Below are 22820 nucleotides of genomic sequence, written 5' to 3'. Positions count from 1 at the left end.
ACAAGGCCAGGGTCCCTGTGAGCATGTGGCTTCAGCCAGGATGTCTGCTGGGTGTCCCAGCTGTGACCTTGGGCAAGGCAAGGAGCCTTCCTCAGGCACCTCCCTGACAGGATGAGGATCTGTTACTCGGTACCTAACATCCACTTATTCCTCCCAAGGCTGCTGACACTCACTTGATCTTGGATTAAGGGCACTGGACATTAAAAAAAAAAAAAGTCTTTGGCCTCAGGGTGTTTATATTCTGGTGAAGGGAGACAAAGAAGAGACAAATTGGTCATCTGTCGGGGAAGGTCAAGTGTTACAGAGAAGAATGAAGCCAGCTGAGGCGTCTAAGTAAGATGTGGGATCTTTTGTTTAGGGTGCTGAGGAAGATGTCACCAATGCAGAGGCAAAGACCCCCAGAAGGTGAGGAAGCAGGGCACTATGGGTAAGATCTGTTCCAGAGAGGGGACCTGGAAGTGCAAAGCACTGGAAAGAGCTGCATGGTTGGATGTGTGAGTCAGGGCAGAGGGACAGGCAACGAGAAGAGAGAGGAAGGATGGGCCAAATCATGGAAAGAGACAGTTGTGAGGACTCAGGGGTAATCCAAGGCACCAAAGGGTTTTATGAAAAGGAGGAATGTGACCTGATTGTGCTTTGAGACGATGGCTCCACTAGAGTGTAGTGAATGAGCCACAGGGTAGAAATGGCTGGGGTCAAGGGGTCAGCATGGCTGGGGTCAGGGGTCAGCATGGCTGGTGATGATGGAAAGAGGTCCTGTGCTAGACTGTGTGCCTGTGTACATGCATGCGTGTGTGTGCATATGCACATGTGTGTACGTGCACGTGTGTGCATGCACATGTGTTCTTGCATGTGTGTCCATTCATCTACCCAGCTCTAACACAAGGTTTTAGGACTGTCTCTCACGTAATCATTACTCAATCTCCATATAGCATTTAGAACCCACATAGCAAGGGTTAGGTGGATTCCATTCAAAACAAGATTGTACCATAATCAACTTCCACTTCCCCAAATAGATATTTAGCAAAAGCTGGCTCATGAGTTTTAACTGTGCTAACTTTAACTCTCAAACATTTAATGATTCCTTGCTGCAACATTTAAATACAACTGTTGGGTTATAACGTTATAAATTTGTACCTGGGAGTTCTGTAACACATTCTGAAATAAGGCTGCCAGCTAGAACCCTGCTCCCCTCACCTGTGTTCTATTTTTGTGTATCTCATTTTGTACAACATCAGTAATTCTTGCTTAGTGAGGAGAAGCTAGAAATTACAAAAGCAATGGGAGTAAGGGGGGGTCAGAAGAGATGAAGGGAGCTAGATGTGGTGGCAGCGGTGCACACTTGTAATCTCAGCACACGAGAGGCTGAGACACGAGGATCAAGAGTTCAAGGCCAGGCTGGGCCGTGTAATGGCCAGTCTTCTCTATAACAAGACGGTGTCTCAGGAAAACACAAATGAACAACCAAAAATAAAAAGCTTTTAAAAAGGCAGAAGAATCACTTACATTCAGTTCCCCTAAAAGCCAACACTAAAACTGTCGGGGACACATATCCTTCCTGTGTGTATAAATAAAGTGACCTCATCAATCCTCTCATGCCATACACTGAACATTTTTTCCATATAGATGAGTATTTCCATATTAGCATTATTTTGAAGTGTTAAGGCCTTGTACAAACTAAGCAAATGCTTTACCACTGGGCTACAGTCCCAGCCCTATGTCAATATCAACATTCTTTTTTTTTTTCTTTTAAAGACATGGTCTCACAATGTAGCCCAGGATACCCAGTTTTCCAAGTGCTAGGATTACAAGTGTGTGCCACCATGCCCGGCCATACTGCCATTTTTAATTATGACACAAAATTTCGGTGTCCGCGTGGCCCACAGCTCGTTTGCCCGTCACCCTGTTTCCGACCTGTCGCTGCTCTATATATATCACTTAATTAACATCTTCACACCACGTGTCTCTCCACGCTTCCTTAATAACATCCTTCTCAATTTTATCCTATGCATATTTATAAATGAATCTTTTCCAAAATATTGAAGATATATAATACCATGTGTCGGCCAGGCCTGGGGCCTCCAAGTAATGGCTCCGTAAAGGGTCTGAAGGGACAGCATTGAGATATCTGAGGCCAAAGGAGGGCCCAGTCAGACACCCAGATATGGAGTGCTATGCTTTTCTGAATTAACTTTCTCTGGAACCAGGGTGTGCTGGGGTCACAGCAAGCTGTGAGACCTCACCTAAGAGGCTGCATCACTGAGGAACTCGAGCAAGTCCTGCTATAGGGCAACACTGGCCATTATACACCCCAGATAGCTGTGAACTCTTGATCCTCACGCCTCAGCCTCCCACGTGCTGAGGTTACAAGTGTGCACCACCGTGCTGGCCTTCTTCACCTCCTGACTGCCCTCCTCCTCCGTGCCCTGACTTTGTAATCTCTAGTTTCTCCTCAGGTGACAAACTCTAAAGTGCCCTCCAGCTCTGCCACTCTCATCTCTGACTCCAACGTTTTCCTTTGGACCTCAGATTCTGACTCGCACTGAGCACAGGGAACGGGGCGCTGGGAGGAGTGGGCAGGGAGGGACTCGGGCTATTCCTGCACTCATTCCTTTCCGCTAAGACACGGTATGCCTTCCAGATGACAGTTTCTCTGCTACATATTAGGAATAAGCCAGATGGCAACATCGCCATGAAGGAGCTCCCATGCTGGGCTTTCACAACCTTCACCCAGCATACGAGGCATCAGTGAGTGATGAGAACGTAGTTCTGGTTCTAAGAGGCTGGGTTGGGGCCTAGGTGCCTTCACTTCTCCAGTTCAGAATTGCTATGGAAACTGCGAGTGTGCAGACTGCCTATAGCAAAGCTGTATGTATGTATGACCCACAGAGTAACCTCTGTCTGCACCTGACAAGGGTCCCTTGCAATGCAGCCAGTCCAGTCTGAGGTAGGGGTAAGACATGCCGGATAAGGAGTATACAAGAGAAGAGAGGGAGAGGAATAAAAGGAGAGGGGACGGGTGGAGGGGAAGGGAAGGAAAAGTGTTTCATTAAGAATTTTGTACTAGGGGCTAGAGAGATGGCTCTGTAATTAAGAGCTCTGCCTGTTCCTCCAGAGGACCCCAGTCTGAATCCGTCAACACAGCTCACAGCCATCTGTAACCCTAGTTCCAGAGGGTCCAACGCCTCCTTCTGGCCTCCTCAAGCACTGCATACATGTGATACATAGATAAACATGCAGGCAAAACATAACATAAAATTAAAAAATGGGAAAAAAAGAATTTGGTATTGATGATATGTCGAGAATACTCTAGAACAACTTATAAATGAAACATTTACTTTTATTTTATGTATTTTTATCTTTAACCCTGTGTGTGTGTGTGTGTGTATTTGTGCACATGAACACAAGTGTCAACAGAGGCCAGCGGCATCAGAAGCCCTGGAGCTGGAGTTACAGGTGGCTGCCACCCCCCATATGGTGCTACATGAACCCAGACCCTCTGCAAGACCACAAAGGGCTCTTAACCACCGAGCCTCTTTTCAGTCCCCAAATAAAAATATTTTAAAATTTAACTTTGGGGGAGGGGGAAAAATTAACTTTGCCTGCTTCCTTTCACATTTTAAAGTGGCTCCCAGAAACTGCTGTGATTACCTATGGAGCTCACACTGTGTGTCTGTGGAACAGCACAGGTCAGGGCGCAGTGATCCTCCTGTGTGCTCTGCGGGGGAGAGGCGGCTGGGGTACAGGGCGCCATAGTGGCTGAGGAGGAGGCTTCTGGGTAAAGAGTCAGACAACTCGGGCTTGACAATGATGTCACACTCCGGCCGCCTTCCCAGTGGAAGCACAACCTGAATTTCCACAGTGGGTCTTTGTGCCTCCTGGGGATGCAGGGTCATCTGATAGCCTGGCAAGTGTGGGGACAGTTTTCTCTAGACGGCTCCTGGGGGTGTGAGGGCACAGCGCAAGGGCCCACTGCCTCCCTCTCCCTAAAGAGCACGGCTTCCTCTTGGCGTACTTCTGTTTAACTAGCATCCCACTCTACCCCAGCCAATATGAGGCCATCTGCTGAGTCCTGGGTCAACAGGGCTTTCCCAGAGCTGTGAGCCCCCGGCTGGCTCATTTCGTACTGGTAGCCCTCAGGTGTGGTGCCCAGGCCCCATGACCTAATGCACCACAGCTAAGTTAGCAGAGCCGTGGAGTGGGATCCTCCCAGTCATGAGTCCTACGACCCACGGAAATGGAACACAAAGCCAGGCTAAACAGCTGCCAGTGATACTTCATCTAGCGACAGGTCGCCTTCCAAAGAAATCAAAAGCCCTGGCCATGACTCCAGAGCAGAAACCAAACAAAGGTGACGTAATGGAGCTGAGCCAGCAGTGTGTGAAGGCAGCAGCCCTTGGTCTGGGAGGGCTGCACAGTTAAGGGCCTAAGATGGCTGGACGGTGGGCAGTGTGTCCACACTAGATATCCAGCGCCAATGTAGCCCCTTCGGAGCCGGGCAAGCCGCACAGTGCCTGACGGGTAAGGCTGAGTCCTACAGAGAGATGAATAAGCTGAAGACCTGGCCAGGCTTTCCCGAGGAGGAAGCCTAGGAGCTTGGGCAATGAGAAGGACTGTGGAGTTCTGCTGTGACCACTTTTTCAGGCAAGTAGAGTCTCCTGTCACCCTTGGAGGCCCTGAGTCAGGACAGAAGAAAAGCAGGTCTCCTTGCCAGGGTCGGTCCTGGAACGAGAAGTGCCTGGCCACAGCAGCCTTTAAAGCACAGCGCAAACCCTTCAGCGCGGACTGTTTAGCTAAGGGGTGGGTCGTGAGAGAGATACTGGACAGTTCGGTTCCAGGAGCTGGCTCGGCCAGGGAAAGCTGATTCCACCCTCTCCCAGGGCTGGGCTCCGCAGTAATAAACTCTGGGGAGAAAGGAGGTGGGCCCACCCAACTGGGGCACATCTGTAACCCAAGAGGTCCAACTGCTGACCTGCTGAGAGGGAGGAGCTCCATCCACTGTTTCCACCTTAATCCTTTAGAGTTAGACCGTTTCTACCCAGGGAACAAAAAGAACACTTCCGGGTGTGTGGCAGAATTTCTCAGTGAAGCCCTACAAATTTCCCTTAAAAAAGAGAAGTGCCCAGCTCCCAGTCTGTAGGACCACAAGTGAGCAAGGAAACCCATTTGTCCTGTGGCCTTGGCAGCTCCTGTGTTAGCTGCTGGGGTCGCTGTGCATCGCAGAGGCAGTGGTAGTAAAGGCAAGCCAGCGTGGCAGCTCCCTCTGGTAACCCCAGCATCCCAGCGCTCGAGGCTACACACCAAAGCACTATCACAAAACCCCCGACCAGTTAAATGAGAGAATGCTAAGCGCAGCATCTCACCCTGTACGCGCCTCCCAGTCCCTGTGCTCCCGGATGGCCTTCCCAGTGAGACCTACTCTAAGAGTCCTTTAGGACAGTCCCAGCCAAAGGGCACCATGTTCCTTCTTTGAATCCCAACAGAACTTCAAATTTGTTAATCCTAGGGGGCTGGAGAGATGGCTCAGTGGTTAAGAGCGTTGTCTGTTCTTCCAAAGGTCCTGAGTTCAACTCCCAGCAACCACATGGTGGCTCACAACCATCTGTAATGAGGTCTGGTGCCCTCTTCTGGCCTGCAGGCATATATGTGTATACAAAATAAATAAATATTAAAAAAAAAATTTGTTAATCCTAGTTGACAAACTGACACAGCCTTTGTGATTTACACCAGCTACCCCCACCCCTTGAGACAGGGTTTTACGGAGGCCAAGCTGGCCCGGAACCCACTTCGAGGCTGAGGATAACCTTGAACTTCTGATCTTCCTGTCTGCCTGCTGGGATTACCAGCACACACCACCACGTCTGTTTTGTGTGGTAAAACAGATAAAACCAACTCAGGGCTTTGGGCATGTGAGACAAATACTCTACCAGCTAACTATGGAACAGCCACAGTCCTGTGGTTTACTCTTGTTTATTTAAGTACTGAAGAGGAGAACTCTTTGCCCCTAAACAGTGAGGCCTCCTGATGGACCCATGTGACATGATAGTATATAAATAACAAAATGGGTGGGGGGGACTAGGTGCTACCTCTAAAGTATTTATTTAGCAAAATCCTCTTATTTGGGGGACAAGGGAGTTTGGCAGAATTCTCTGTTCAAATTAAACCTGCTATCGAATGTCAGCATAGATTTCAGGGGTGGATACCCCATTATCGGAGCAGTCTGCTAGCCTGCTGAGAAGGCTCCTCTGCCTTCTAAATTAGCTTAAGTTCTTGTCAAAAAGTCAATGAACTCCAGTCTGTTTCAGGACTTCATGCTGTCTGGTGACACCCACCCCCCAATACCATCCTCTCGATCTCTAGAGGATTTTGTTAAGTCTTAAATTTTTTCTTTTTCAAAATTAGTGGTTTTAGAACCTCTGCAATTAACAATTTTTAGGTTGATTATGAAACAGTGGTTCTCAACCTTCTTAATGCTGCAACCCTTTTAATACGGTTCCTCATGTTGTGGCGACCCCCCAACCATAAAACTATTTCATTGCTACTTCATAAATTTAATTTTACCACGGTTATGAATTGTAAAGTGAATATCTGTATTTTCCTATGGTCCTTGGGTGACCCCCGTGAAAGGTTCATTCAACCCCCAAAGGGGTCGTGGTGTCCCACAGGTTAAGAACCGCTGCTCTAAAATAAAAGCTCTTGAGATTGGGGAGGAGGAAATGCATAGGATTCACACACTAATCTAGGGGGCTTTTTTTTTTTTAAGACAGGGCATCACTAACTGGAGCCTAGACTAGCCTGAAACTCAGCCCCGCCTGCCTCTTCCCCCAAGTGCTGGTACTAAAGCAGCGTGTATCACGTCCCCAGTAAGAACAGCTACCTTAACAATGGAGACTTCCACTCTTTAATTTGTTGTTCAGAGTGTGTGAAGACTTTACACATTTTTCATTTACATTTGTTATTTGTTCTAATTAAAAATGAACACACAGCTAGGCGGTGGTGGTGCACGCCTTTAATCCCAGCATTTGGGAGGCAGAGCAGGACCTCTGTGAGTTCAAGGCCAGCCTGGTCTACAAGAGCTAGTTCCAGGACAGGCTCCAAAGCTATAGAGAAACCCTGTCTCGGAAAACCAAAAATAAAAGAATGAACAACAACAAGTACGTGTATGTGCGCGCAGTGTTTGTGTACACAGTGTTTGCTGAGAGGCATTCAGTCTAGAAAGGAACCTAGGTCTTGTGGTACAGACCTGTAAAACCAGCTAATCGAGAGGCTGAGGCAAAAGGATGGAAAGTTCAAGGCCCTCCAGTGCTACAGAGTGAGTTCAAAGCCAGGCTGGGCAACTCAGAAAGATCTAGTTTCAAAATCAAATGTAAAAAGAGGCCATGCCCAGCACGTTCAAGGCCCTGAGTCAAGCTCTAGTGCTGGGAGGAAATGAAGCCGTTGGCGTTCACAACCAATAAGTTACACACAAACTCAGAGATTTCTCAAGAGGTGACCTTTTTTTTTCTTTTGGTTCTCATTAAAAACAATTTAATCCCTGGATGGTATAAGACAGGAAGTCCTTGAAGAGAAAATAAAAAAAGACCTGGAGAAAAAAATGTGGGCGTTCGACAAAGGAACACATTAGCATCCCTGAACTATGCAGTTCACAAAGGCTCAAGTGGTAAATATTGTGCTTAGTGTATCTGACCACAATTCAGTAAAAATGGAGAGAGGAAGAAGGCACGAGCGAGCAAGGGATAGATGAGGAAAGATGGGGAAGGAAGGACGGGGGGGGGTTCTCAATACTGAGTAGAATGAGAGCCCAGCAGAGCAGGGCTAGGAGTGGAGGGCACTTTTGTTAACATGGTCTCTCCCTGAGATACATTCATTAACATTCTCCCCCGTACTTTAAGACCTACATACACATAACACAGAGCAAACCAGTGTGGACAGTGGCTCCAAAACCATACCAGCTAATCTGGTTACCCTCTGGAGTCCAAGCAACGGGCAAGATGCCACAACTCATTAAAAAAAGAAGATTGGAGAACAAGAGGATGAGGGATGGGGCTATGGTTCACTGTAGGACAGAAGGGGGTCTCCTAGAATGGGGCGGTGATTAGAGATCCCAGATGCTGAAGCTGATGTTGGACGGTAGGATGGATTCAAGTCCCCCATCAAAATCACTACAGCCCCTCACAGCTGACCCAACACTACAGCCCCTCACAGCTGACCCAACATTACAGCCTCACAGCAGACCCAACACTACAGCCCCTCACAGCTGACCCAACACTACAGCCTCACAGCAGACCCAACACTACAGCCTCACAGCTGACCCAACACTGCAGTCCCCTACAGCTGACCCAACACTGTAGACCCCCACAGCTGACCTTACACTCACACCGACATTAAGGAAGCCAAAGAAAGAAGAGGGCAACAGAAAGGACTCTTCCACCCTGGCAAGGATGACTTGGTTGTTGGGTCATAGAACCATAACATGCTAAAGCCAAAATATAGGGTACTAGAACATTCCCCATTGCCTAAAGGGGTCCACTGTAGCTTCCAAAGTCTGCAACAAGTTAAAGAAGTCCTTCTTGAGTGTGTTCTGGAAATCACACAGCTATCACTGATCCAAGCCCCTTCCCTTTACCATGGTGGTCTACACGCTGCATTAACAGGATCCACAGTGTGAATCATGGCCCAGACTCTGAGTGAGCTGGGACACCCGCACAGGAATAGGGTGGCTTTGGATGAGGGTCATGTTGCTTACACATAATAAAAGTTAGGGAGGGGTCAAGATGAGGGACTGGGCAGGCAAAGCAGACTTCCCCGAGAGGACCAGGAAGCTAGGCTCTGAATTAACACAGTGGGAGCAAAAGGAAGACAGGCGCTCAACCGGAGGACAAGAGCAGAGGCTTGTGAGTGTGAGGGTTGGTGCTGCTACAGGAGGCAGGCAGAGTGGACTGAGAAGCCTTGCTACTGAATCCCGCGAAATGCCGCCATGTATCAGGGAAAGTGGTGAGATCCAGGGTGGAGGCTTGGGAGTGAGCACACGGTTGGCATCAGTGTTGGTAAGGGTGGGTGCCCAGCGTGCATCTCAAAAGTGGGCCAGACATGCTGATGTGGCCCCAGAAATGCAAAGGATGGAGCCATTGCCAGAAGTCAGCTGGAGGACATTGCCACTCATAGCTGTGGGCTCTAGGGGTGGAGGGGTAGGAGAGACATTGCAGGAGCTGCTGAGGAACCAATGCTCACCGAACAGCCACCTCCATCCGGGCTGGTGGGGTCAGAGAGGTGTCTCTTCCTGAAGCTCCAGGAGAAAAGATTCCCCAAGCCTCCATCAGCTTCTAGAGGTCACCCTCACTTCTTGGCATATAGCTTCCCCACCTCCTCCGTGTGTGTGTGTGTGTGTCTGTGTGTGTTGTGACAGAGTCTCATATAGCCCAGGCTGGGCTTTGTTTAGAACGTGGGGTGCAGCTGAGGATGAAGGACTATGAACTCTGCCTGCCTCCACCTCTCAATGCAGGCAAGGGCCACCACAGCCAGTTTACATTGTGCTGGGGGGATTAAACCCAGGACACAGTGCATGCTAAGCAATGGCCCCACTAACTGAGTCACAACCCCAGGCCATGTGCTTTCTGACTGGATTATTTTGTCAGGGCCATCATGGCACAGTATCATAAATTAGGTGGTATAAATGACATGGGCCTATTGTCCCACAGTTCTGAGTCCAGAATCCCAAACCCAAAATGTCAGGAGCCTTGGCTCCTTCTCAGGGCTGCAAGGGAGACTTTGCTGCTCGCTTCGCCATAGTTTCTGGTCATTATGGCCACACAGGACACTCCGTGGCTAATGAAGCGTCACCTTTGTCTGCACATACCTCTCTCCCTGTGACCCAATGTCCCCTTTGAGAAGGTTATCAGTCACGCTGCACAGGAGACCTGGCCTACTCCAGAACAGACCTCATCTCAAAGATATGGCCACTTCCTGAGGACTGGGATTTAGTTGAAAATATATGGACTGGGAAAGCATTATTCTCTACACATGCACACACACACACACACACAGGCACGCACACACAGGCGCGCACGCCATGCGTGTGGACACATACACCTTAAGACAACATATAACCTCTAAAGGGAACTTGCTGCCCTCCTCCTCCCAGAAGTCTTGCTGGAGTTGCAGTGGCTTGGCACAGCAAGTTAGTAAACATGAGGAATAAACAGGCTGAGCCGGGCAGCTCTATACAGATCTGTTCCCTTGTCTGCTAGGCGGGGAACAGATCTGTTCCCTTGTCTGCTAGGCGGGGACTGCAGCACAGTCTAACCAGTATGCTCTATTCTGAGGCCGAGGAGCTAGTGGGGATAGTGGGAAGCAGATGGGGAAGCTATTTTGGCCAGGCCCTACCTAGCTGTGAGTATCCAGGGGCCCCAGGGAGCTGCCCAGCTGATGTGCGTGGGCCAGTCTCAGAGTGGAGGCCTCAGATTTTCCCAGCAGTTCAGCGGGTGTTTGTGTGTTGGGGGAGGAAGTTCAGCCAGGACATCAGGACATGTGTTACATTTAACATGGTGGAGGCTGGGCCAATCGCCTACCACCTGCTGAGGGACTCACAGAGAGGGAGGAAACCAGTGACATGCGGACAGTACTATCAGAGCTATTTCCAGACTGTGAGCCCTCTCTCTGGTGCCTGGAAGGTGCCCAAGCAGGCTGGCTACCCCAGTCTTCCCCATGGGCTCACGCCACATACATGGAAGAGAAAGAGCACTGGACCGGAGTCAAGTGGAGGGTTCCAGTTCCAGCCTGCCAAAGACTTGGTGAACTGGGAAACCCTCTCTGGGCCACAGTAACCCCACTGAGGAAATAGCTGTCGTGTCCGTATCCATGGGCATAGCAAAAACACTCAAGAAAGGGCTGCTGAAAGATTGGCACATTACCCCTGCCTCTTCCCTGGGGACTGATGTGAGGTGGAAGAGGGAAAACACGCAACATGGTTAGAACTGCGGAGAACGGAGGAAACCATCAGACGCGGTGCGGCAGTGGAACTCAGTCACGGGACACTTGAGGCACACTCTCCTATCAACCACTGATTAAGAAAATTCTCCACAGGCTTGTCTACAGCCTGATTTTATGGAGGCATTTTCTCACTTCTCTGATGACTCTGGCTTGTGTCAAGTTGACACAAAGCTAGACCATCCTCTCTGAGTAAGAACAGTGCCGCGGAGCAGGGTGTGGGTGAGTGAGATGGCACAGGTAAGGGTAGGCTTACTGTCAGTCTGGGATACCCGGGCTGCCTTAAGACAGTGACTCCAGACTCCTGGTGCCATTTCATCTCTGGTGCTGTCCTGAAGCCTTCTAGCTCCCAGGAAAGCTGGGCAGCATCCGCTAGGCCTAGCCACCCCTTACTGTCAATGGCTGAAAGGCCTTTAGTGTCCATCCTCGGTGACTTGACGGCCCTTTGCATCCTAAAACTCTTAGCTTCATCCCATGTTAGTCCCCACACCCTTCAGCTCTCTCTGGCCAAGAGGGAAGGGTAGGCGTCATACCAGAGGAGCCAACCACCGGGAAAGCCAGGGGCAACCACGCCAGGGCAGATGTGTGGGCTTAGCCAGCTTCCAGCCTGGCTTTGGGAGAAGTGAACAGGCCACGCATGCCATGAGATGTAGTTTCCCCAGAGAACAGGGCACCCTCAACCTACTCACAAGACTGCAATGCCCAGTGATGGTACTCCCTGGCTCTTCCTCCTTCACTCAGGAAGGCAGCCTGGACTGGAGGGTCCTGATCCTGAGGAGGGAGGGGCTGAATCTGAGAGGAGGAAATTGGACTTCCTGCTGGAGGCAACAGGGAGTCCCTGGAGGATGCTGAGCAGAGGAGGAACACATGCAAAGTGAATTCTAGAAAGACACAACTGGCTAGGTAAAGACACATCTGTGGGGAGGAGAGCAGTTGGCCAGAGCGCTACTGATGCCTGGTCAGGGCAGGGTAGTAACAACCACATGGAGGTGAAGTCTGGCTACGATCACCCAGCTTCCTCCTAGAAACCTGTGGTCTCTTAGCCTTGCCAGAGACCCCTCCTGAGGTTTCTAAACTATCCCCAAAGTTGCCAACACCTCCCTGTTCCAGAACATCTTTCCAGAACATCCAAGAAAAAAAGAGGGAAGAGGTCCTGAAGATGTGAGAAGAGGGGAAGAGAACAGAATGGAACCTTTCCCCCAGTCTCAGGTTTTTATTCTTACCTTCAGTATGGCTAAGATTGTGGTTCCCAAATTGCCCTTGGTACCCTGAGATCAAACTCTGCCCAAAGTTTGGGACAGAGAACAGAGATGAGGCTTAGGCAGACCTTTAGGGCCAAACTGCTGTCCAAGGCAATGAGATTCTGTTCTAGGCTCTAACGTGCCCTCCTGATGGAGAGAGAGGCCAAGCAGGATGTCAGGATGGGTATGATGGCACGCTAATGTCTTCCTTCTTTATGTAACCCAAGTGGCTTCGTTCCCTGCTGTTTCCTCAGTTCTAGCTGCTGCTGCTTCTTCTTCTTCTTCTTCTTCTTCTTCTTCTTCTTCTTCTTCTTCTTCTTCTTCTTCTTCTTCTTCTTCTTCTTCTTCTTCCTCTTCTTCCCCTCCTCCTCCTTCTTTTCCTCCTCCTCTTTCTCCTCCCCCTCCTCTTCCTCCTCCTTCTTCCTCTGTGTGTGTGTGTGTTTTGAGGCAAGGTCTCACTATGTAGCCCTAGCTGTCCTGGAACTCACTCTGTAGACCAGGCTGACCTTGAACTCACAGAGATCGTCTACTTTTGCCTCTCGAGTGCTGGGATTAAAGGTATGCACCCCCATGCCCAGCTGTCTACTCTGTTCTACATGGGTCAGGGTCTTTCCAGGCCTTAAAGTTCTTTCCCCACAAATGTCTTGTACAAAAGGAAAAACAAAAGAAGAGGCTGAAGAGAAGGCAAGGGTGGAGTGGCAGAGCCCAGCTCTTTTACCAGCCTTCCCCCTGAGGCTTAGCTACCCAGGAGCTCGCCTCTGCTTGTCTGGGGCCAGAGAGCAGCTATGACCACAGAGAGTGCGGGACAGACCCAGCCAAGCCTTTCCAGGCAGCAAACGCACTGGGGTTGCAGCACGGGGTCCAGGCACCTCCACAAAGCTACTATTATTGTCTGTGCAGACAAGGGAGCCCAGCAAAGGACACGCAGGCCTTCTGAGTTCTGGCTAGGGTTACTGTCTGAACCAGGAACTCGGGGAGGTCACCTCCCCAATGCTCCCCTTTGTCCATTACAAATTTCACAACTACATGAATATCACTAATGTCCCAGTAATCACGGTGCCAAGAAAACACCAGCTCTGAATGCTGCTGCCTCGGGCTTCATCCCCGCTACTGGCTCTCTGCCATCCGCATGGGACCAGCATGCTCAGGACCTCTGCATCAGGGGTACGTGTAGTCTTGTGTCCTGCTGCCTCACAAGCGTCCCCACACACTGCACAGCTGTCTGTGGTCCTCACCAGCACAGCACACTGTCCTGCAGCTCCCTCCTCTGCAGGTGGCTTCCAGAACTTCACTTTTGTCACATGACCTGTTCACGTGACCTGTCAATGCTTGGAAGTGTATAGAAGTGATTGAAAGTCCCAGTGTTCACCACAGTGGTCAAAACACACTGGACACATCTAACCCAGGCTTCCTAGCCTCTCTTGCTGGCAGTATAGTCACATGACCGCATCCTGATTGGTGGAACTTGAGCAGGCTCCACCCTCAACTCCACAGGCACAACCTATGAAACTCTCCCTGCACTCCTCCAGTGGCCTCAGTAACTTCCAGCTGGATATAAATCCACGGGAGATGAGGTCTGCAGATGGGTGAGCCCCAACTCCTGAATGGCTTCCTGGAGCTGAACCTGCCACCTGCCACTGACTTATTTTGGTCTGGGACACAAACAGAAAATGAAAGTTTCTTATGTTAAGTCACTGAGAGTTTGTTAGACAGTGGTTGCATTATCCTGATACAGGGAGTTTAGTCAAGGTCTCCTGAACTAAACTGAAAGAGGGAAGACTGTAAAATGTAGAGTCCGCCTAGGAATGATCTGGGGCCATAGCTCAGGCAGCACAGTCCCTGCATGGGGACTTCTGCTCAAAGCGAGCCATCCTTCCCCAGCCCTGCCAGCCCTGCCTCCCAAAGTGAATGAGCCACAGCTGGAGAGCCTGGTTCTACAAGTCTGCAGCAAGTACAGGGACACAAAGTGCAGGGAGGGGCTGCCTCCCCCTCAGCCAGCCACCAACACTCCTGATGTGTGACTTCAAGCTTGCCATTTCTCCGAGGCAGTCCACACCATCCCTAGGCAGCTTCTAGAGGTGCCCAAACATGTTCCTCTCAAAGAGCCCAAACTCACCAGGTCCAGTTCCTTCCTGGTCACCTTGGGCTAGGACCAAATGGCTCTGCCCAGAGATCACACTTGAACAGAAAGAAGAATCAACACAGAGAACGGAGACCAAGAGTAGAGATATCAGAGACATCAGGAAAAGCAGCATCACCCTGCCCGCTGGCTACACCCAAACCTGTATTTGAACAAGGGCACAGAGTGCTTCAAGCACAGCTAGAACTCAAGAAGCCCCAATGTTCTTTGCCCCCCATGGATTCGATAAGATCTTCAGCAAGTGACGGCAGACCAGTCCGTAGGCGAAGACCAGGACTGCCCAAAGGACTGGAAGCCGAACACACCTCCCTTTGAAGTGGAGAAGTATGCGGGCCCCCTCACCATCTCCCACAGACGGTGCTCCCTAGAATCCATTCACAATGACTTCCCTGCTGGCCTGGTAAACAAGCACTGCTCTAGTGACCGGGAAGACAGAAGCCGTGGAGCTATTTCTTCTCCTAAAGCTCACAGGTTTTTGTGGGGAAGGTGAGAGCAAACAAATGGCTGATAAGATGAGAGACGAAGAGAAGAGACTTGAAGACAAGGTAGGCAGATGACGTGGTCAAAGGAGGCCTTGATGCGGTCAAAGGAGGCCTTGACGTGGCCCAGGAGGGAGGCCTTGACGTGGCCTAGGAGGGAGGTCTTGCTTCGTGACTAGAGGCCCGATGCTCAGGGATTCACTCTTAAAGATGTGGGGAAGGGAGTCCTGGAGAAGAGAGAACAGCAGGGACAGGAGGAAGGCTCTGAGGTAGCAGCAAGGGACGCAGGGTCAGTCTGAAAGGGCACAAGAACTGATCACATGGGGTCAGGGGCTGGAGTTCAGAGTTCATTCGGAAAAGACGGCAGATCTTTCAGGATGCTTTATGCACAGGGCCATGGTATGACATGACTTCTGTCTGAAAAGGCGCACCCTGATTGGCAGAAAGCCTGGGAACTGAAGCACGAGGCAGAGAGGAAGACTAAGTCCACGGCTCTCAGGTGGGAGCAGAGTGGTCAGAGCTGCAGGGCTGTTCTGAGGGAGGTCTGAGAGGAAGAGCCAGTTCACTGTATGTTGGACCCAGGATGTCCAGCCAGGTCTGTGTGGTCCCAACTGAACTTGACTCTCCTGCCATGCCTCAGGGGCCCCTAACAGCTGACCTGACTCTGACTTTGATGACTTCTTCCCAGGTTCCTAAGGCTGCTTTCCAGGCCAGAGTTGTCTTCTGTCATTGCCCCCAGGAATCTCTTTCAGGCCAGAGCTTCTAGCAGTCTCTCCACATTGGAGGAAGTAGGGAGGAAGTGGAACCCAGATGGAAAAAGAGAAATCCCAGAGAGAAAATAAAAGTTGGGTGGGGTTGCCCGGGGAAGCCTTGTAAAGCAGCCCACGCAAGAGAGCCGTGTTCCCACAGACAGCCATGCCTTTGCAGGGAGCCGTGCACCCACAGAGTGTGATGCCCATGCAGAGAGCCATGTCCCTGCAGAGAGCCGTGTTCACACAGGGAGCCGTGTCCCTGCAGAGTGTCATGACCACGTAGACGGTCATGTCTCCACCGAGAGCCGTGTCCCTGCAGAGAGTCGTGCTCCTGCAGAGTGCCATGACTATGCAGACGGCCATGTATCCACAAAGAGCAGTGTCCCTGCAGAGAGCTGTGCTAACGCAGGGAGCCGTGCCCACACAGAGAGCCATGACCACCGGCCTTCCCATCTAGGCAATGCTCACAGGCCTTCCTGTAGGAAAAACTGCATCTGCCAGGGAACCGGGACATGCCACAGGGAAAATGTCCCTAAACATCTGGGTGCCTTCTAGTCCACCTTGCAGGCCGGCTAAGAGGTCACCCCTCCAGGTAGTTGCCCTGCCCGAGTGGCTGTCCCAGTGGTAGGAATGGCTGTCCACCTAGGGAGAGGTGTGGGAGGAGGCGGAAGTACAAGGGATATCCAGATGGCTGCACCTGCCTCCAGGCCTGTGTGGGCTCCAGACCCTCATGGCCACATAGTGTAATGCAATAGATGGGATCTATAGAGTTGAGCCCTCCTACAAGAGTTTCTTAGAACTATGGCCTTCTGGTCCAGACCCTCTGCTTTGGCTGCACCTCCATTGAACAGCCCGATGGAGAAAGAGTGGGCACAACCAGTATCCACTGAACACACAGGGGTTCTCACCACCCTTCCACCGGGGAGTCCTCTTCCTATGGCTCCAAGCTGAGAAGTGAGGCACTGGGAAACCCAAGACAAAAGGAGCCTGTCTCACTGGGGAGGGAGACAGGCTGGCCTTCAGAGGCGCCCCTGGGAGACACAGTGGGAAGAATGGCCAGCTTGTCACACACACAGCCACCTCTGCAAGCATCTCCCCACAAGTCCAGACACCAGCCGCATGCTTCCTGTTTGAGTTTTTCTTTTTTCAGTTTTATTTTGTATATCTGAATGTCATCCATTTAGCCTCGGGGCCCCCCTTCCCACTGCCTAGCCACTTCCCCCCGTCCTCCAGCATTCCAACAAGGCTGAACTGGCCACTCTGTTCTGCCAGGCAACAGATGAAGGCTCCCTAATTAGAGACAGAGCCAAGGCCTGGCTGCTCTGAAAGCTGTCCCCTGGCCAAGCCAGGAACACGCGCTCAGCGAAGCTCCAGAGATGCCCGAGACCCTTTTGTAGCCGGAGACTGTTCCCCAAGTCCAGCAGGGCTGGCACTTGCAGAAACCTGAGACCTGAGCGCCTTCATTCCCCAGAGAATCTACATCCACAGTCCCTTAACAGCTATGTCCGCTGGCTGCTCCTGGCTTGGTGGGGAGGGTCTCCTGTGCTTTGTCCTTTCAAACAGTTCATAGCCACAGAGGCAGGTTCTGCAACCAATGCAGCTACAACCAATGCAGCTACAACCAGCTGTGGGGAGCTCTAGGGCTTGGGTGACAGCCTACAGTCAGTCATCAGTAAGAGACGGGGCCGAGGCCCAAACTCAGGTAAATCTGCCTGACACTGTCTGTGCTTCTGTCACCCCACTTTGGATGTCAGGGATGTGGCATCAGGAATTGCACCAACCCTTGGACAGTGAGATGTCATCCAACAGTAGGGGGTCTCTGGGGAGCTGAAATCCCTTTTCGTTTCCCCAGCTCAACGCAAGCTATAACAGAAGCAGCTCAGTTCTTCAGTTACCCCTACTACAGTTCCACCTGAACAAGCATCCCTTGGATTCAGGGATTGCAGAACCTAAGATCACCTAGCTGCTGAGGCTCGGCCCCCATGGCCGGTCGATGAGGGATGGAGGTGATGAGGTTTACCTCTCCCAGAGATACAAGACAACTCTGTCCTCCCTAGGAAGGCCCACGACTCAGGCTGCCATCCCTTATCTTAGCTGTCCCATAAGCATAGTCCAGGAACGTCAAGCCAACTGTTGCCGTCATCTGGAGCCGGGAAGCACAGGATGTAGAGACCTCTGGGCCTTCAATGGGGAGCAGCCTGCACAGCTGGGACGCCCCAGCACACACGCCCGTGTGGGAGGTCTACAGGAGCCCCACCAGGGCAACACTCCTCTACCATTCTTGGATCCTGCCACTAGCTGACGGTTCCCACTCGAGCTACTGCTGTCAGCCTGCCTCTTCCCCTGGAGTCCTCAGGATCACAGAGCGCCAGGCATTTAACCGATGCTCCTCAGGAGGTACCAGGAGAAATATGAAATGCCCTCTGGCAGGAAAGGAGTGAAGTGATCACAGATGAAACTTAAGAATTCTTGTACATGCACACCTGCACACACACGCACACACACACACACACACTCACTCACCTGACCACCACCAAAGAGCTTCCTTCCCTTCATCCTCCAGCTTGAAGGGGTGCACGGCCAGTTTATGTATTTCTTCACCTACTTCCTCCAAACAGGGTGCATGAGGCTCGGTGAAGACAAACTGAATTTTCTAGGCCAAGCCTTTGAGCCTGGAACCCAGGAGGGAGGTGCATGGGGCGGCAACTGCATTCCAAGGCCTCTCTGACGGGACACCCAAACACACCCCGGCACGATACCTTACACCAGGAAAACAAGGTGTGCAGCTCCAGGCAGGCACAGGTGGTGTGCGCTGACTCAGACAGACATGGTTGCTGGTGGAGCTGCGTTTGTTATTCAATAAGAGGGAGGTGATACGGGCCGAGAGCCAGGCAGCAATGGAGCCTGAGAGAGACTGCTTCAGACCCTTCTAGAAGCTAGCAAGAGTCCTGTTCTCGGCACAGTCAAGGGAATGGGCTCCCACGGTCTACTGGCAGCCATCTCGGCAGTGACAGTGAAGCATCGGGGCTCCTGCCCTCCTCCCCAAAATTAGAACCACCCCAACTGGAATGAACTACAAGCTAGGGTACCACAAGTCGTATTGGTGCCATGATTTGGGGGGAGGTTTATCTGTTTCCTTTTTTATTTTTATTTTTCCATGTGTGTATACATCACAGGTAGGCACAGATATGTGTGGATGAGTATACCCGTGGACCCTTTCGATTGACGTTGGTAATTGCCCCTAACAGCTTTTCCATCTTATCCAATGAGGCAGGGTCTCTCAAACTCAGAGCTTGCTGATACGGCTACTCCTGCCAGCCCCCTTGCTCTGGGGATCCTTTCTCTGCTTTCCAAGGCTGGAACTGCAGGCGAGCTGCTACACTAACTGGCACTTATGTGGACTTCCAGGTATCGTAACATCGGGCCCCTATGCTTGCAGGGCAAGTGGTGGCGCATGCCTTTAATCCCAGCACTTGGGATGCAGAGGCAGGCGGATCTCTGTGAGTTCGAGGCCAGCCTGGTCTACAAGAGCTAGTTCCAGGATAGGACCCAAAGCTCAGAGAAACCTGTCTCAAAAAAACCAAAAAGACTGAGCCACTCTCCCAGGTCTCTGATGCTATGACTTTTGGACAAGTTCAAAGTTAGCCATGGGGTCCACTTTCCTCATTTATCAAATAAGGGTAAGAAGAAGGCTCAGAGGTGGCCCACTTAGTTTCACCTCAAATGTCCTTTGCTAAGCGAGAGGGAGTGAAGAGACCTCATTTTGTTCTTTTAGAGACTCTAAGATGGCATATAGCACCTGAACAATTAACAATGTCTGTCACAGACTTGGTGGGAGAGATTGTGTGATCGATGAATGTTGTCTATTGTGGGCATGTTAGGACAAAGTAACTTGAATGCCAGCTACGTATCACCCTCCCTTCACCTCTAAAGGCTTCTAACTACAAAACACACTCTACCCATCCCTTAGTGACCATGGTTAATACCAGTTTTATGAAAAGTATGTAACTTTTATAGTATGACAGTCACATGCAGATGATTTCTCCAGCTGAGATATGGTCTCAGCAGTCCTGAAGGACTTGGAGTACAGACAGCACCCCTCCCCAAGAGTCCTCACTTACAAGACTTCCCCTAGATATTTTTTTTTCAAATAGTTAAGAGACTTTATTCTAATAGCTATAATTACAGTGCTTGTCGAAATGAAAACTGAAAACAAGTATACAAAACAGTTGATTACTAATTGTGTATTGAAAGCAGTAAGAGGTTCCACAACACCAAATAAACCAGTTCTGAGATTTCCCCAAGATAAATTTAACAGCTCCAGCTTCTTCAGTGTTTATCAAAATACAAAAGAAAAAAGTAGAGGTCGTCTTTCGATGGCAAATCGGACCCTTGCAGGCTGAGGGAGAAAGCTACTTCACACATGGAGATGGGGGTGCTCCAGGATGTGGGTCTGGAATGGATCGACCCTCCCAGCTTGCATGCGCTCCTGCTGGTGAGACCCAGGCCTCCTGCCAGCGCGTCCAAGTGGGCCCAAGAGTAAGCTGGGTATGTAGACTGCCACCTGGCCCGGCCGGACACCAAATAGAAGCCGGGCCCTGCACCCCACAATGGCTCCCAGCCCACCCCTAGGTGACCACGTGAGCACAAGTACAAGCACAATGCTATGGAATGCAGGTGACCCAAAGACAGGCGAGTCACGGGGGCTCTACTGTGACCATGCAGCGGATGGTGGTTTGTCCACCTTCTCTCCTGTTTCCACGGGGGAACAGGTGATCCAGTGACTAGCATTCAGGCCGTTACTGCAAAACCTACACTAGGCATAGTCTCCGTTCTGTGTGTTCAAGTGTTCTTGTCCTGTATTTTTTTTTTTTAACTATTTTAAAAAATGCACTGAGTTTGGGTAAAAACCAACCACCAAATGGATACTGACACCAGTCTACAGCCCAATGGCTCCCGGAGGCCAGGTGCCCCTACACCCAAATCCCTTCTCAGTACTGACAGTGAGTTGATTCTCTTTTTACAATAAAAAAGCTAAGTAATATTGCATAGGAGTACCAGAAACTGCCTCAGTGGAAACAGAAACTATTTACATTAAATAAAAACCTGGCTGCAGGCTGCGTCTGCACATGTACAGCACGGTGCGATGCACACTGTGACCAACCCATGGAGACAGCTTCTGGCACTCAGGACCACAGAGTCGCACGTTTGCCACATGAGAGGAAAGCGGAGGGCGGAGAAGAGGAAGTGAGGGGGGGAGGGGTCTGGTTCACTTCTGGTTCCGGAGCTGATTGGACAGCCAGTCTAGTCCTTCATAGAGCCCGTCCCCGCTGGTGGCACAGGTGGCCTGAATGTACCAGTTCCTGTGGCGTAGAGAGTGTAGCCCCAGCTTGTCTGTGATTTCGGCCGCATTCATGGCATTGGGAAGGTCCTGCTTATTGGCAAACACCAAGAGAACGGCATCCCGGAGCTCATCTTCAGCTAGCATCCTCATGAGCTCTTCACGGGCCTCATTCACACGCTCTCTATCATTGCTGTCCACTACGAAGATCAAGCCTTGGGTGTTCTGGAAGTAGTGGCGCCACAGTGGCCGGATCTTGTCCTGGCCGCCCACATCCCACACAGTGAAGCTGATATTCTTGTACTCAACTGTCTCCACGTTGAAACCAATGGTGGGAATGGTGGTCACAATTTCACCCAGCTTCAGTTTGTATAGAATTGTTGTCTTCCCTGCAGCATCCAGGCCCACCATAAGAATGCGCATTTCTTTTTTGCCAAAAAGGCCCTTGAAGAGGTTTGCAAAGATATTCCCCATGCTTGTGGACAGGTGGAAGCAATACTGGCCAGAGACCTCCGCGGTGGCTGCTCCCAGCCAGGCGTTGGTTTCGCTCCCACCCCCCTAGATGTTTTAAAGCAATGAGCAGTCCATGCTGATATTGGAAAAAGAAAGACACTGTAATTTCTGTTATGATTTTCCTGTCTCAGAAAGAACTTCCTGAACATGAGGTAATAATTCTACCCTGACCCCAAGAAAGAGCCAAGGAAGCAACGGGTTTGGATCTCCCAGGGCACACTGGAGAGGCGATCTGATTGGACTTGGCATCTGATAGGAACAGGAGATCGTTGAACTTCTACACTTGAGTGGTGGGTACCTGGATCCAGTGTGCACAGCCCCTCAAAGAGGAAAGCACTGGTTTCTATGGAGACACCTAGGTGCAGGGACAGCCACACAACTCTGGGCTGCCTCAGAGGCTCCAACAGGCTCTAAGCACCCAGAGACTTGGCTTAGCTAGAAAGTTCTCCTGAGAGCAGCATTCTAAACGTGGCTCTCAAGACTCAGCTTCTCGTCCTGTTTCTCTTTCTCACAGATGTGTAGGAATCCGCTCTGACACTGTCCTCTCTGGCCACACCCTTCCCGTATGTTCCAAGTCAGGTTCTGAGCCCCCCGGACCTGAGAAGCCCCACCTGTATAAGGGTGTTCCTACACAGAGAGAGAGCTGCAAACCTCATGTGCCTGGGGTGGGGTGGGGCACTCAGCTTTTTTTCACGACCTCTAGCAGACCACAAGTAACTCAAAGGAAAAAACTGAGTGGCCAGTTCGCCACTCTGAGCTGACCTCCAGGGACCGGTTCATCGGGGCCTCTCCTCCTGCCCCTCCACAGCCATCCCTCTGCCCTGACACACTGTCCCTCAGGTAGGACCTGCCAGAGGAAAGAGATAGGCTAGAGTTCACTTAGGGCTCCAGAGGCACAGTAAACAGCAGCCAATTCCCAGTGGAAGGGAACTGCCAGGAACCAGTGAAGTCCTTGGAGAGCCTCTCCTTGAGTCCCCATGCTCCATCACGAATAAGATGCCTCTCTTCAAGAGTAAGGAAAAGCTGTGGACCAATAACTACTTTAAAACAAGAATAATGATAACAACAACAACAGCAACAACAGTATTTTCCTAACAGTGTGGATGGGCGGAAGTGGGTTTGTAATTAAGACTTTGGAGATGAGAGTGTTTCTCTAGGGAATCCTTTACACACATGCACGCACGCATGCACGCAGTGCCTCTCCAGCATAAGAGCAGACCACATTATCTGGCAAAAGTGAAATCCATCTTAAGGGCACAGGAAGAAGCCCGCCTCCCCAGCTGGGTTGGGGATCCCTGGCTATTTCCTCCCGGAGTAAAGTTTTCTTTTTTTTCTTGGTTTTTCAAGACAGGGTTTCTCTGTGGCTTT

At 50.8% G+C, this 22820-nt stretch overlaps 2 protein-coding genes across 4 annotated transcripts in view; both read right to left on the bottom strand.

The window, feature by feature from the left end:
• Positions 1-22820, bottom strand: part of Sh3pxd2a (SH3 and PX domains 2A) — a 207517-nt gene that overhangs the window by 134687 nt on the left and 50010 nt on the right. The gene's annotated exons all lie outside the window — the stretch shown is intronic.
• LOC130880047 (ADP-ribosylation factor 1) lies at positions 19828-21487 on the bottom strand. Its single transcript, XM_057778869.1, has one exon. It carries the CDS (start codon positions 21411-21413, stop codon positions 20868-20870), a length of 546 nt encoding a protein of 181 aa, XP_057634852.1. The 5' UTR covers positions 21414-21487; the 3' UTR covers positions 19828-20867.

This window comes from Chionomys nivalis, chromosome 8 (assembly GCF_950005125.1).
Source record: "Chionomys nivalis chromosome 8, mChiNiv1.1, whole genome shotgun sequence".
Lineage (NCBI taxonomy): Eukaryota > Metazoa > Chordata > Mammalia > Rodentia > Cricetidae > Chionomys > Chionomys nivalis.
The sequence above is the reverse complement of the archived record's forward strand: the minus strand, read 5'-3'. Positions and strand labels throughout refer to the sequence as shown.